The 14,530-nt window shown below is 39.9% G+C and overlaps 1 protein-coding gene and 1 non-coding gene across 2 annotated transcripts in view; one reads left to right on the top strand and one right to left on the bottom strand.

The window, feature by feature from the left end:
• Nucleotides 1-3,324: 3,324 nt before the first annotated feature.
• The window catches only part of LOC140947418 (sodium channel and clathrin linker 1-like), a 35,631-nt gene continuing 24,425 nt past the window's right edge, over nucleotides 3,325-14,530 (bottom strand). The window contains exons 17-25 of the mRNA XM_073396510.1: nucleotides 12,912-12,986; nucleotides 11,053-11,201; nucleotides 10,258-10,370; nucleotides 8,990-9,069; nucleotides 8,607-8,743; nucleotides 7,115-7,174; nucleotides 5,925-6,003; nucleotides 5,255-5,350; nucleotides 3,325-4,609 (exon numbers count right to left, since the gene is read on the bottom strand). Of these exons, the coding sequence (XP_073252611.1) occupies nucleotides 4,313-4,609; nucleotides 5,255-5,350; nucleotides 5,925-6,003; nucleotides 7,115-7,174; nucleotides 8,607-8,743; nucleotides 8,990-9,069; nucleotides 10,258-10,370; nucleotides 11,053-11,201; nucleotides 12,912-12,986 (1,086 nt within the window). The 3' untranslated portion in view covers nucleotides 3,325-4,312. The remainder of the gene's footprint in view (nucleotides 4,610-5,254; nucleotides 5,351-5,924; nucleotides 6,004-7,114; nucleotides 7,175-8,606; nucleotides 8,744-8,989; nucleotides 9,070-10,257; nucleotides 10,371-11,052; nucleotides 11,202-12,911; nucleotides 12,987-14,530) is intronic.
• Nucleotides 7,507-7,588, top strand: Trnas-gcu (transfer RNA serine (anticodon GCU)). The gene has a single exon. It is a non-coding gene; the product is annotated as a tRNA-Ser (tRNA).

Here is a 14,530-nt window from a genome sequence, read left to right as displayed (position 1 = left end):
GGTGTATTGATATATTCTAAAAAGATTATTTAAGATAAAAGTGGTACAGCTGTTATATCACAGTTTAAAACAAGAGTTTAAAAACTAGAGGAAACGAAAATTCATCTTAAGGTGATTCCCTGGTTTTGCACTGCGCATCTCTTACTGCGCATAACAAGATGGCCGCCGTAAAAAAGAGCAAGTGAAGTAACATTATTAAAATGAAGTTGACTGAAGAGAAACGCTATTGGAATTTTTGCTTGCGGTTGTTTCTTGCCGAGGTGAGACTCAATGTGTTGGGAATGTGCATGACGTAGGCAGTACGCGTGTTGCTGAGTTCGACTTCCTCACGGAGAACCTCGATAGTGGATGTTTAACTTGTGCTTACTCACTTTGATTTTTATTCAAACGCTTTCTTTATCATATTGTATCCTAAATGTGATATCTCGATGTCAATTCTGTAAAAACAGATTTTTTAATACTTTCTTCCCCCTTTCACATACATTCTATTTTGAAACTCGCCCCAGTCCTCTCTCAAAACTCGGAGAAAATGCATTTGGTGCGCACTTTCTGCAGCTCTACCGCAAAAACGAGTACGGTGACCCCCATTTTTTATTTCATGATTTTAATACGGACAGTGCTTCCTTTTGATGAGAAAAAAATTGGCACAAATCTATGTTCAGTTTTTTGGCAATTTTACTAAATTGTACGGATTGAGCTTCACGGGTCGAATAGCGCGTGTCCAATTCAATTCTACTGTGGAGCGTAAAATAAAAATAGGAGCATGAAAAGGTATTTTTCTGGTATGTAAGTGGATAAACAATACAATAAAGTCAAACTCTGTGCGATACCACATGCATCATCGAAAAAATGTCTCGTTTTTGTCTAGTTTTGGGCTGCGCGCGGTTTTTGACAAAGGGTCCAAAATAGCCGTATTTCTCAGCATTGTGACGTCAAAACGAGCACGGTGACCCCCACTTTTTATTACTTTTTTATCATTATCTTGACTTGTTACATCAGTGTACCAAGTTTCATCTACAATCTATGTTAGGTTCTTTTACTAGGGAATCACCTTAAGTGAGGGCAGTTGAATCGTTTGACGTGACAACTCGCTTACCCATAATTTCCTTCCCTTTCCCTCCCATGAAAAGGATTCACCGACACGATTTCCGCGATTATATTGGACGTGCTGTTGAGAGCAAGTAAGACAGCTTTAATTTACAACTCTAGGAATCTCGAATGCCTTTTTTTTTCTCGCATTTTCTTGTGTTACTAACACTTTCTAGTTGTTGTTAAAAGATAAATAGAACAGGCTTGTAATAACTACATTTAAGTGAAGGCTTCTCTTTAATAGATGAATTTTATGCGACCGTAAGAATTAAACTAACAAACAGTGACATCCAAATTCGTCTCTGTGGTAGCTTTTTAGCACATTAAAATATTATTTAACGGTAACAACCGCGTTTTGTTGTTCAACCAAAGACGGAGGAATCTGAGGAGTCACAGAATACACTGGCCCAGACAAATAAACAAAAACTGGAATTCACTTTCATGGTTATAGTTATTAAGGTGGCTAACAAGAGTTCACACGTATTATATACACAGCTCTGGAAGAAAAGCGGATAAACGGTCAGAATATTAAACGGTACAGTCTCGTCGCAGATTCACGTACATGAATGCAATTCAGGAACAACGAAGCCAACAAATGATCTTTTGGTAATATATGTGTTGTTTATTAGTTGTTGCTTGTTTTGTTTTGTTCGATCCTGGATTATTGGGGGCAAAAAAAAAACGATAGTCAACAACAACAACAGCCACAAACAAAACTTTGAAGGGAGGACAGTATATGACTGTCATATATTTGAACTGCGGGATGAAGAAATAAATATAGAGAAGATCATCGCAGTTAAATAAGCAGCTTATACTGCAGTCTGCTACACAGCCGTTTTTAGTATCGTCACGCAACGCTCCTCCCCACTAAGTGGGGAGAAGCGTTGCGCGGCGACACTAAAAACGGCTGTGTAGCAGGCAACTTATACTGTTGCGAAAGAAGTGTCATATAGGAGTGATTGAGCAACAGGAAACACGCGTTGTTAATGTTGGCTCAGGGGAGGGGTAGGTGGGTAGTTTCCCAGAAACGTATAATGTTCGAACTGGCCATCTGTAATTCAGGATTCCAGGCACTGGATTCCGGATTCTTTGTCAGTGGGACTTGGTATATTCCAATCATTGTCGGGATTCGGATTCCCTGAGCTGATTTCCCAGGATTTCGAATTCCACAAGCATTATTTTACCGGATTTCGGAATCCAGATTACCCTTCATAGGGAGACCCACTAAGGCTATGTTCATTATGTACTGGATAGCTGAACAGGATAGAAGAACAAGGAATTGACCACTCCAGAAAATACCATAACATACCATAATGCTCTTTGTTTGTCATCCCAAAATTTTGCACAAGCATTGTCTTCAGTTTCCCTTGAGAGTTACAATGGCCCCAAGGCAAACTGAAAACAATGCTTATGCAAAATTTTGGGGGGACAAACAAAGAGCATTATGGTATGTTATGGCATTTTCTGGAGTGGTCAATTGAAATTAAGCACGACGGAAAGACATTTTATAATATTTGCAAGCTTTAACTGAAGCTTTCTGTTCACGATACGTTTCAGGGGCAGCGTGGCCGCGTGGTCAGCGAGTCAAGCTCGCAACCCCGGCGGTCCCGAGCTCGCCAGAGGACTCCCTCTCTAATCATTAATCTGGTAGTGATTCTCGTTCAACTCATCGGTCATACCATTGAAAATACTAAATAGAAAACCGGTTGCCTCCAGCCGGTTTGGGTTTTTAATAATGTTAAGTTATATTTGTTTTACTTGCTGCAAATTATTTTAGTAGAGTGTCATATACTAACTAAAGAAGCTAAGAGCACTTCCACCATAATAAATTTGTTTCACTTTACGGAAACAACTTAGAATTTCTCCTTTGTTAAATGTAAAGGTGGACGAAAAACGGCACTAACGGCGACAAGGTTAGAGTTGAAAATGACCTCATGGAGAAGGATGGCAAGCGCAAACCGCTATGAACAAAGGTAAAAATGGACACATTATTACATTATATATTTCTTTTACTTCAACCAACCACGTGTTTTGAAACTGATAGAACACCCCTACTCGTTTTGTTAGAAGCAATAAATGAAGTCATGTTATCTGACGACAGTGCCCATTTTGTTTTTTTCTTTCTTCTGTAATCATCGGTGATGAAGGTTCAGGAGCTATTTGGGAAAAAGCGCGAGCTGAACTGATAAGCAAACAGTTACGAAGGCGAGTTAAAATATTAAAATAATGAGGACATAAATAAGGAAATACTTTTATTTACAATAAATTAGAGTTTTGTAACATTTTTCACTCGCTGGTTGATAAAAAAACTACTGCTACAAAGAGAATATAATAAAATCGTTCACGCGCGTACAATAGAGCGAAAGGTCAATAAACATTTCTGCAGTAATAACTAATTATCCAACTACGTGTAGACACATACACATACCTCATCAACTGCTCGTCAACACATACAAAAGGATCAATAACGAGAGATTGTGTATGACAGGGCTCGTTTACAAAAGGATTTCTATGTTAAGTCCGTTTACAACACTTTTAAGATATATTCAGCCAGTGAGCCCCCCATTGACTTTGATAAACCCCAAGTGCATGATTGGATTCATTCAGGAGGCGACACAAAGTTTCCTGTGCTGTGCTGTCAGTAATGTAGGCTTGGTGCACACAAAGGATTCACTTCTCGCCAAATTTTCAGCCCAAAACCTGGTGTCCAACTAAATCAGCAGATAGGGGTTGTTTGTATGGCTGTCAGTACGACCCATCCACACATAATTGAGGTGGCTCGTCTCCAAGAACACAAACATGACTACTTTCATGAGGGGCAAAAATGTCCCTATTGTCCACATGTTCATTCGACTGACTTCCGGCAGAACCACAAGAAAGGAAGGAATGTTAAACAGCTCACATAGAGGTACTGCTCCGTGCCTTTCCTTAGTATAGCCAATCTATGCAAGTGGGAGTTTTTACGAGCGCGGTCATTTTGCTACAGCTACCAGAATTTAGTTCATTTTCCCTCTCTTTTTCAAGTAAATAAATCCCAGTGAGGGTTAAACAGCAATAACACAATCGAAATCTTGACTAAGCATTTGGTACTTGATGCAAAATGACATGAATAAATGAATTGCCTTTTCACACACACGTTTGAAGGTTGGCACCACAATACACCGTCCAAAGTTTGGATAAGGGGCTAGAAAGGTCGAAGGTTAAGCTAAAACGTTCCATTACGTCAAAGTATGACTCGGTCTCTTGCTAATCCATTGAAAATATTTCGTGAACCAATTCCGTCAAGTTCTCGTGAATAACCGCCATCATCTCTTGGAGACATGAGGTCCAATCGAACTGCGGGCTCATGCATAACTACGCCTATGCCTGGCGTGCTCAGCAAATCAGAGAGTCGCTGAGGAGGCTCCCGAATTCTGTTAGATCCAGGTCGACTTTTTTCTAATTTAAGTCGTTCGAACTCTCGGTTAACGAGTTTTCTTTCCTGCAAAAGTTGCCTCTCCCGATTTAGGAGAGTTGTTACCTGGCAATTAAAAATGACAATGTTTCAGTTTGAAAATCGCGTGAAACGTTTCCTGATACGATAGCGAAAACAACTGTTTTGGGCCCACTAGTCCAAATCCCCACGCGTCGTGTTGAGGACAGTAGCAAACCTTGCTGAAGGGTATTTGGGCGATCCCTCCGACGATAATTCATAAATAGTCTCAATTTGCGATAAACAATATATATTTGTATTCAATAAAATGAAACTTGTGGATATTACAAAGAAATTAACAAGATTATAGAAGCAGAAGAAAAACTCCTCAACAGCTCGAAATTAGGGATCCAAGATGGCGTCTCAACTGGGTCGCTCGTGCGGCACTTTTTTCTCTCTAACTTTTGATTGGCGCATAGATATGCTGGATTTTCTTTGTTCGTTTGTTTACTTTTTTTTTCGGCGATTTTGGATTTAGGTCCAATCAGAACCCACGATTTAATTGAAAAATAATGATTAAAAGTTTAAACTTTTTAATCGATTTTTCACTCTGCCCGGCTAGATGTTAAATGGACAATTACTTAAAAGCTTAATGGCTTTTCCACGCGTTCTCCCTCGTCTGGCAGATATTGGATTTTCGCATTCACCGCGTCTAGCTGTCTATAATAAAAAGTTGGGAGTTAATTTACTTACCTGAGAGCTGGCAGCATCTGCCCTGGTTTCAGCGTCAACGACCATACTTTGAAGTTTTTCTTGGGACACCTTAGACGCAGAGAGCCTGGACTCCAGCTATTGAGATCAAGCCAGAAATCAGAAAGAATTTCATTATTCGCTATAGCAATCGAGCAGCAACTCCGTCCTTGTATTTCGACAGCGAAAATGACTGGCTCTTCAATACAGGAGTGCTTGAAAGGCTCTTTATGCGAACAGCCTGTACTGTTTGGAGACAGAAAGGGTGTACTAGACTCTGAGAGGAGCGATGCAGCAAGTGAGATAAGGCACCCCATGTTTACAGGCAAGGCATAAGCACATGTACAGGGAACCTAATTGAGTTTGGTGAAACGCCTGCGAAACCGTATTTTCTTTGGGCGTATGCTATGATGATTGACACCCGTAATTGAACGATGCAAGCACAGAGTGAAGACATCTCTAGTGCTTAGTCAAATACACCTTTTAGCGGCTTTAGAACTGCGGGTTTTTATATTTTTAAAAATAGCAATTGAAATTAAACAGCTACCGAAAAAAAACAAAGGAAACCCAATGGACATCATGTAACTTTCCCGTCGTTTAGTTCACAATTAAGAATCTCACAAGGCTTGATTTCATGAAACAAAAGTATTTTAAAATACTTCACGACTTGTACCTCTTGTCGCCTCATTCGTTCCTCATTCAGCTGACTGTTAAGGTCATCATTTCTTCGTTTTTGCTTGCCAATTTCTTGTCTGGTAAGGTAAAAACAGCGAAGTTGCTGATAACTACAGACCGATGAAGTCCACAAAACTAGATCTTAGTCAGGAGAATTCGCCTGGAAGGACTCGCGCTATCGCGCTTGGTTCCAAGCCTCCTCCACTCTCTCCCATAGCGCGTATTGTATTGGCCCAGCCATAAGGCTGATTTAACATCACAAGTTTACATTTAAGGTGATCTTTCTCTACAACTCTTTAAATCCCTATGATTACAGCGCTTATTTAACCAGGAGAAACTCAGGCCCAGTTCACACGCCGAACTTTTCACGAGCCGAACCGAACAGATTGAATTAAGTAGTGTATACACGAAAAGTTCGGCGTCTTAATAAATTAGCAACGCCTATTTCAATTCGAAACGGCTCAACCGTTCTTTACCCCTATCCCAGCCGGGAATTTCAACTTTTGAGCGACTCTGGGACGGCTTTGATTCAGACACCGAACTTTTCATATGTAGAACCTGGCGCATATATAATTATAACATATTTTGCAAGATGTTTAACGAAGACAGCGTTTTTTTTTAAATTTAGTTCGGCTGATATCATGATCTGTGTCTGAATCAATTCAGCCAGTCTAAATAATTCGGGTAGGCCTTAATTTGAATTAGGTTCGGCTCATGAAAAGTTCGGCGTCTGAACCGGGCCTTAAGGAAGATCGCTTTAAGAACCTAAGGGAGATGGTATTTTTTCAAATATGAAGGCACAAAAGTGTGTAGTATTTGATTTCACCCTAATTTCTACACGTGGCCAATATTTTACGTTGAATCTAAGCCTTAAAATACCCTGAAAATGAATTTGAATCTGTGAATGATTGGAGTAAAGGGTTGAACTAAACCTTTCCTTTTTCAAAAATGATTTATAATCTTTGCATCTGCAAATGTTAAGAAAATAGGTTTCCGCAACGTTCTGACAGAAAGCGATTTAATAATAATAATAAAAAAACCGTGCGACCAGATCGGTTGCCTTGGAAATTTTCATCGACTTAGCAAGCATCTCATACTAGGTGGGAGAAAAAGGGCAATTACGAAAACTAAGTCTTATAAAAAGCCTAACATTTTAAAATAGTACACGGACCCAAAACATTGACTTACCTTAGTTCGTTCACCGTTTGCTCAAACTTATGAGTTACCGCTTTGGATTCCTCTTTCCACCTGTAGTACAAGTTAGATTGTAAACTTGTTTCAATTTTTATTAACAGTGTATTATTTTTATTCATCACACAACGATATTTATCAAAGACACGTAAAGTCCAAAAATGGGACGCGGAAGTCGACAGGTGACGAGAATTTAGGTACAACTTGCGAGAAACATGAGATTTGTTATAAACAGCATATAGGCAAAAGACGCACAAAATACCTGGATGAAAAGCTTAAATTCAGCAGTTAAAAAAAGCAAAAACTGAATTTTTAAGGATTTACTAAGCACTGTCAGTTGTCACTAAACCAGTAATTTATAAGCTGTAGATAGCAGGTGGAATGTAAGAGACGAGGTGGCCGAGTGGTTAAGGCGTTGGACTGCTAATCCAATGTGCTCTGCACGCGTGGGTTCGAATCCCATCCTCGTCGTTGGTTTTTTTTTTCCTTTTCATTTTAAAAACATCGCGAGTTTAAATAACTTAAATATTTCATCAGAAAATCAGTCAACCTTTTGAAATTATCAAATAAATATAATCAACAAGACCGGATTACCGCTTATAAAGTACCTTAGCTCTACCAATAGCCCCCAGTTAGAGAACTATTAGCGACGAAATTCAAGACCGATCACATACAATCAGAGTATTGAGATGAAAAGTAATCTGTCAAGTATTTTTAAATACAATCGTCAACTTGAATTTGACTTTGCCGTTTTCTGTAAACGTGATTCTTAATCTCTATAATCTAAAGAGAGGTAAATACAATTGAGGATTAAAAACTTAATCCTGGTTAGCGTTATCGGGCCTTTCAGGAACCGAGTTTTCACCACTAACGCGAATCCGGTTTGAAACCGGTTGGAAATCTAGTGCAAAGACATTTAAAAATTAAACTTAACGTTGTGGCAGAAGGACAAGAAGTAGATCCAAATCAGTTGAAGACACTAAAACGGTAGAAAGATTTGGATCACCTAAAATCATGGCCAAATTTTTTGAAGCTTCCTAAAATAATGGATTTAAGCGACTTTTTTGGTTTTCCAACCGGAATTTGCGGTTTCCCCATGTAAATGTTAAGTAGCCTAGATGTAACAGGTACCAAGCGAACAAGCGCGGGAAAACACAGTCGAGCAAGTCACGATTGGTTATGGCTTTACCTTCCGATTGGTTGAGAATGTGACACGAGATTTTTCAGCCAATCACAAACTATAGCAATGGAAAAACAAAGCAATTACGAAATCACTTGCCACACAATTGAAAACATTCAAATGAACCAATCAGTCAAAGTAAAGAACTTTTGCATGCACCAATAAAATTTGTTTTTCCCCTTGATTGGTCGAGAAAGTATAGAGCGGCACTTCTGCAAACACAAAGCAATCCCGTCATTACTTTTAACGTTAATTTTTTAGAGAATTTTGATAGCCAACAAATGAAAACAGGATGTGATTTTTACTCACTGTGCTCCGAGTTTCTGCTGCGCCGTCAGCATTTCTCTGAGTTCATTCACCGCCCGCCTGTTCATCTCCTCTATGTTTCGGAGTCGTGAATCAAATTCACTTTCACGTAACTCGTGCTGTTGCTTTAGCGATGCAACCTAAATGATGGTAATACATATAAGTGAACATGTTCTCCAACCTTACGACACACCCGTTGCGCACAAACCAATAAAGACTTTACGGTTAGGGCGGAACTTGAACTCGGGGCCTCCGAATAACAAGTCCACCCAGCCAACCCGGCCTTTTGGTGGGGTGGAAACAAAAGAAATGAAGAAAGCCAGCTAGCTCAACAGACAGACGGATTCGAAAGAGCAAACAAAACACAAAATGATTGCAAAAAATACCTCTGTGACACATTGATGCTCAGCAGTTTCTTTAGCTTGTTTAGCGGAGAGAATTTCACGTTTTTGTTTGTCTATTTCATCTGAAAGTTAAGAAACAATTCACAAGGTTTAGGCTCCGCAGTGGGGGGAAAATGGCGAGACAAAAATCGGCGAGGGCGAAAAAGAAATCGGCAAGGGAAGCGAGTCGAGCGTAAGTCTTGAAAGGGAGGAGGGTGGTATCGCTCTTTCCCCTCCCCAGTCCACCATTTTTGCTGTTTCACTCCGTTTTTTGCCTTTTCAACCCACTACGGAGCCTAGTTCCAGGTTATAATATTAGAAATCCTGAAAACGTTAATCAAGCCCTAAAAGGGACTATGTCACATTATCACGATAACAAGCTAAAACGTGTTTTTGCATGAATGAAATTCCAAAAATAATGTTTTGCTATTTAAGACTACATTCAGGCACTGAAAATGCGTCATGACGTCTGTTGCAAGACGAAATAAAACTCGAAACTATAGGGCCAATTTTTCAAGTTTTAATGATATACCTGCAAAAAACACCAATTCATTATTATGGTTAGTGTTCCTTGGTGAATAGGCCACTTTCGAGTTCCAAAAACCCTCACTTTCAAAATTAGGCTAGGTGCACAACCCTTCTTATGAAAATGAGTTTTATTTGCATGAGAATGAAAAATGATTTCCATATCAAAGACTGAGCACCTACCCTCGTTTTGAAACAGAGGCCCGGGGGAACTCGGAAATGGCCTATTTGGTTTGATATCTTCTTCGTAACTCTACAGGAGCATTGGATCATTTTACGTTTCTGTGAAACTGCCCGCCTACCCCTCCCCAAAGCAAACATTTTGCCCTAAGTAAGAACTAGGTGTTAACGTTGGTTTAGGGGAGGGGTAGGTGGGCAGTTTCACAGAAACGTAAAATGATCCGGAGCATTTTGTGTATGGGTAAAGGCGCTAATTAATACGTTAGTACAGAATTGACCAACCTTGAAAACCGCGGTCTAAGGGCCTGTTTAGATGGAGGTGGGGGACCCCAGATAGGTAAGGTAACATTCTGCGGGTCACCCCACCTATCATGTAAACATGATCAAATTAAAATGAGAGATCATATGGACAGGCGGGTTAACCCACCTAAGCAGGTTACCTCACCTACCTGGGGTCCCTCACCACCATGTAAACAGGCCCTAAGCCGTTATTGCTAACCCTGATATCTAAAAGAGTTTAGCTGTTAAACAGTACGTTAGCCGACTTCATTTAGTAAGTATTATACCTATTAATTGAAGTCTGTTATCTGACATTTCTTCGTTTTCTTCCTCCAGTTGTTTAATTCTTCTTCTTAGTTCGGTACTTTCGGAGGCACCCTGTGATTTCTCTTGTTCATGCCTAGTCAAAAAAAGCGAGAGAACGACTGGTATAAATGCATGGGAGCTGCTAGCCTGCGTAGTAGGCGCTTGAAAGTAGTGGGCGAAAGAGAGAACTGGCGCGCGCGAGGGAGACACGCGTGTCTCCTTCTCGCGCGCCCGTTTTTTCTTTTTCTTTTCTTTATCACTCATTCACTCAGTGCATTTGAACACTACAATGGAACCAATCAATAAATACTAATCTGGTGTGTAAACTGAAATTTATACAAGGAATAACCTGAATACCACTAAAAACTCTTAGCTACGATGTTTTTTTTTTTGAGAAAGTAAGAACCTATTTAAGGACCTGAATAGCCTAGATCTATGCTAATTTATATACGACTTACATACCCACACATGTTAGAATCTCTTTGGGAAAATGCGGGTTTTGAATCGCCAGTTTTTAATGTATTATGCAGTTTTTAATGTATTATGAAGCAGTCGTACCAACAAATACCAAGAAAGAGACGAACTTTGGCTTGTGGGTGTTTTTTGGTGGGTTGAAAATGAATGCCATGCTCAATTTGCAACAAAAACGTAAAAATGCACTTCGCAAAATCCCCTAAATGTTTTTAAATGGTAAATAAAGTTACTACTAGGTGACGTTAAACTTTTTAATTTACAACCATCCACCACTATTCACCTCCCCTTCGGGGGATATTCACCTTGTTTCCAGTTTTTTGAGCGTGGAATTCAGGCCATCCACCTTTCGCAAAGCCTCGTCCCGGGTTCTTTCGGCTTGACCGGCCCGTTTCTGTAATTCATCAAATGTCATTCCAGCTCGTGCGATTTCGGCAGGGCCCTCTTGGTATAACTGAACGGAAAATGCGATGCATATTATACCAGCAATAAAAACGATACAATCTTGCAAAACGTCTTATTCTCTATACCGACCATCTCTGCAAGCATGAGGGACTAATGGGTTGAGAAAAAAAACCAACGAAAAAAAGATGTCACGCAAAGAGCCGGTAACAGGGTTCACACAGATTTTTGGATTCAAAATTCAAGACTTTTTCCAGAACTTTTTCCAAAACAATAATTTCTTTCTCCAGTCTCAAGGTTATCAAACAGGTGATCAACAGAGACCTTAAAACGTAGGAACCAAGCTTTTTTCGTGGTGCGCTGGAAACATACGGAAGAGGTTGAATAAGACTTGAAAAAAAAAACGAAAAAAAAAATAAACTTATAACGCACTTGTTGTAGATTTGAAAAAAAAAAAAAAAGAAAAAAACTCCAGACTTTTTGGCATTTTTTCCACACTTCATCTCTTCCAGACTTTTTCCCAGGTCTGGAAAATAGCTGGGCAAATTTCAAGACTTCTTTAAGAATTCTGTACGAACCCTTTGGTAAGAACGGTAGGTACGGTCGATTCGCTTGACGAACGCCACTTTCCGAGAAAGACACATCCACAAAACTATTTCGAGGAATCTTCAAGTAAATACAATCTTACAGAAAACGGTTTCTGGGGTAGAAAACGTGGTGAATTTAAGGACTTTTCATGACCTAATAAATTAAATCCGGTACTTTTCAAGGACCTTACTTGAATTCAAGGACTTTTCAAGATTGTGCCAGCCATGTGATCGTATCCACCCGCAACAAAAAGAAACTACCCTCGAGTTAAAGCTGTTGGAATATTCTTGACTGATTCCCATTCTCATCCTTAACCCTTTCAGCCCCAGAACTCATTTTCAACAGGTTATCTGTCAGTAGTTGATCGGTACACACTAGGTGACAAGTTGCAGCAACAAGTCGCGGCGACAGACCACTCCGTGTGTACAGGTTCGGCGACTAGTTGCGGCAACACGTTGCGGCTACACGTTGCAGGGACAAATCTCTTCGGGTGTACTGGAGAATTTGTGTGAAAATCCTTGTCGCTGCAACAGAATTTTGACGTTGCAACAAGTCGCAAAAAATCAAATCAGATTGAATTTGTACGACTTGTTGCGGCAACAAAATTCTTTTGCAGCCACAAAGATTTTCACAAAAATTCTCTAGTACACTCGGAGCGATTTGTCGCCGCAACTTGTCGCCTAGTGCATGTACCGATCTGCGGGTGAAACCCTCTGGTGTTAACATTCAAATTAAACCTCTTTGGCCGTACTTTTGAAGAATACTATTTATGTTTTAGGATTTAACAAAAGGATTTGACTCTGTTAAGACGTTTTTCTTTTGGCTACTATTAGCGGTGAAAGGGTTACATTAACGTCTTTCCCACAGCCTTCTCAAACTCATTAATAATTCATTAAGAAAATACAAAGGAAATTAATGTTTAATGAGTGTTTGGAAATCGGATGAAACACTGCTTAGTATTTGCATCCTTAATTTCTCCTTCAAAAATGATTTTGTTTGAGAAGAAATATCAAACATTCGACACAGTGTTTCATCACCAGATGAAACACCTCGAAGTTCGTCAAAAATACTCCGCTGCGCGTCGTATTTTCAACTCTCTTCTCGGTGTTTCATCTGGTGATGAAACACTGCATCTCGTGTTTGATATATTACTTCAACAATGGCTGTCTCTCACCTTTTCAAGTTCTTTTTCCACAGCAGACTTCTCTCTCAGTGATCTTTCCAACTGAGCCTGTTTTTCGGCTCCTTCCTATCAAAAAAAAATCATCGTTACACGACACAGCTCTTTCAAGATATGGTATGTCATTACTTCACAGCGAACACATTTATCTTAAATCTGAGGGGGACCTTGAAATATTAGTTTGGCTATAAGTATAAAAAAAAAAACAAGGAGGGAATACTGAACTATGAAGGTTCGTGGGAGGTTTACGACGAACAAAATTAACATGGATTACAAACAGGGAACGTCAACGGTCAACGGTCCACGGTCAACCCCTCCCCTGTCCCAACGTTGAAATGGGAAGTTACCCCAATGGAGGGGAAGGACTCCCTTATTTGGACTAATCGGCTATGTGAAGCTGAACAGGTAATCTCCCTTGCAGCCGTTTTGTCACTCAACGCCAACATCATACATAGGAAGGAGTATCGCGTGACGAGACGAAAACGGCGGCGAGGGAGTGAGGGAGACTACTGAACAGGGTACGGTATCCAAGGTCTTGAGTCAGGGTATACAGTTTAACTATTCAGTATCTTGAAGAGGGTATCCTAAAAGCCTTTTTAAAAAAACTAATTCCACGAACAAAAAAAGAACATTATTACTTATAATAGACGAAATCTGGGTCATGAATTAAGGTCTCTTGCCAGTAACAGGACAGTGAAATGAACGATTTTTGGGTCACGGTTTGAAGGGCTCGGCGGAAGACCTCTACCCAAGTTTCCCTCGGGGGAGTAAGCGACGAAGCAGGCGCTTGAAAGAAATGGGCGAAAGAAAGAAGGGAAACATATTACTTCCAAGCGCCTGCTGCGAAGGTTATCAAGGGAGGGCGGGCAATACCCAAAATCTTATAACGATCAGACAAAAAGAGGGTAGAAACCAACGTCACCTGGCTCCGTTAAAGAAGAATCTTGCTTGAACTTTTTTTTTGAAATTGCTATTTCAAATTGTCGGATACTTTGCTTATGTGATGAACAAGAGAAAATTTGAGCCCCATTGCAATCGCTACTTTTGAGATATATATAAATGCTAAAAACATTTTCCCAAAAAGACTTGTTTTCCTGTTTACCGAAAGTTGATCGTAAGACAAACTATTGTAGGAAGCCTATTCCTATACTCCAACCAAAACAACATTAGAGGCTACAGTTGCATTTGATCAGTGGCCATTGCTTTTCATATCAAAGGCGCTCAAAGGCAAACACACAGGATAAGATCGACAGAAGTTCGAAAAAGACCTTCATACAAAAGCGTGACGTTAGAGCTGCCCATGACTGCCATGAGCTGATCCTCTAGAAGTTTCTCGCGTTACACGAACTTACACTATGGTTTCTATTTTTTTAACAGAGGAATTTCAAGGGATATGATAAAACAATACTTCCGTTGAGATAAAAAATCTAGCCATTGTTTACTTATACATTTGCACAGCACGATGGTATCAGCTGTGGTGTCTAAACTCAAAATAAATTGAAGCTTAGAATTTCCGTAATAAAGTGAATAAAGAGAATTTCACTCCTCCCGTATTTTGTAGCCTGCAGAAAACTATCTCGTAAAAACATCGCTAATGTACCATGGCGAGCGAA

The sequence above is a fragment of the Porites lutea genome, chromosome 9, assembly GCF_958299795.1.
Source record: "Porites lutea chromosome 9, jaPorLute2.1, whole genome shotgun sequence".
Lineage (NCBI taxonomy): Eukaryota > Metazoa > Cnidaria > Anthozoa > Scleractinia > Poritidae > Porites > Porites lutea.
Note: the sequence above shows the minus strand (reverse complement) of the source record. Positions and strands in the feature narration are given on the sequence as shown.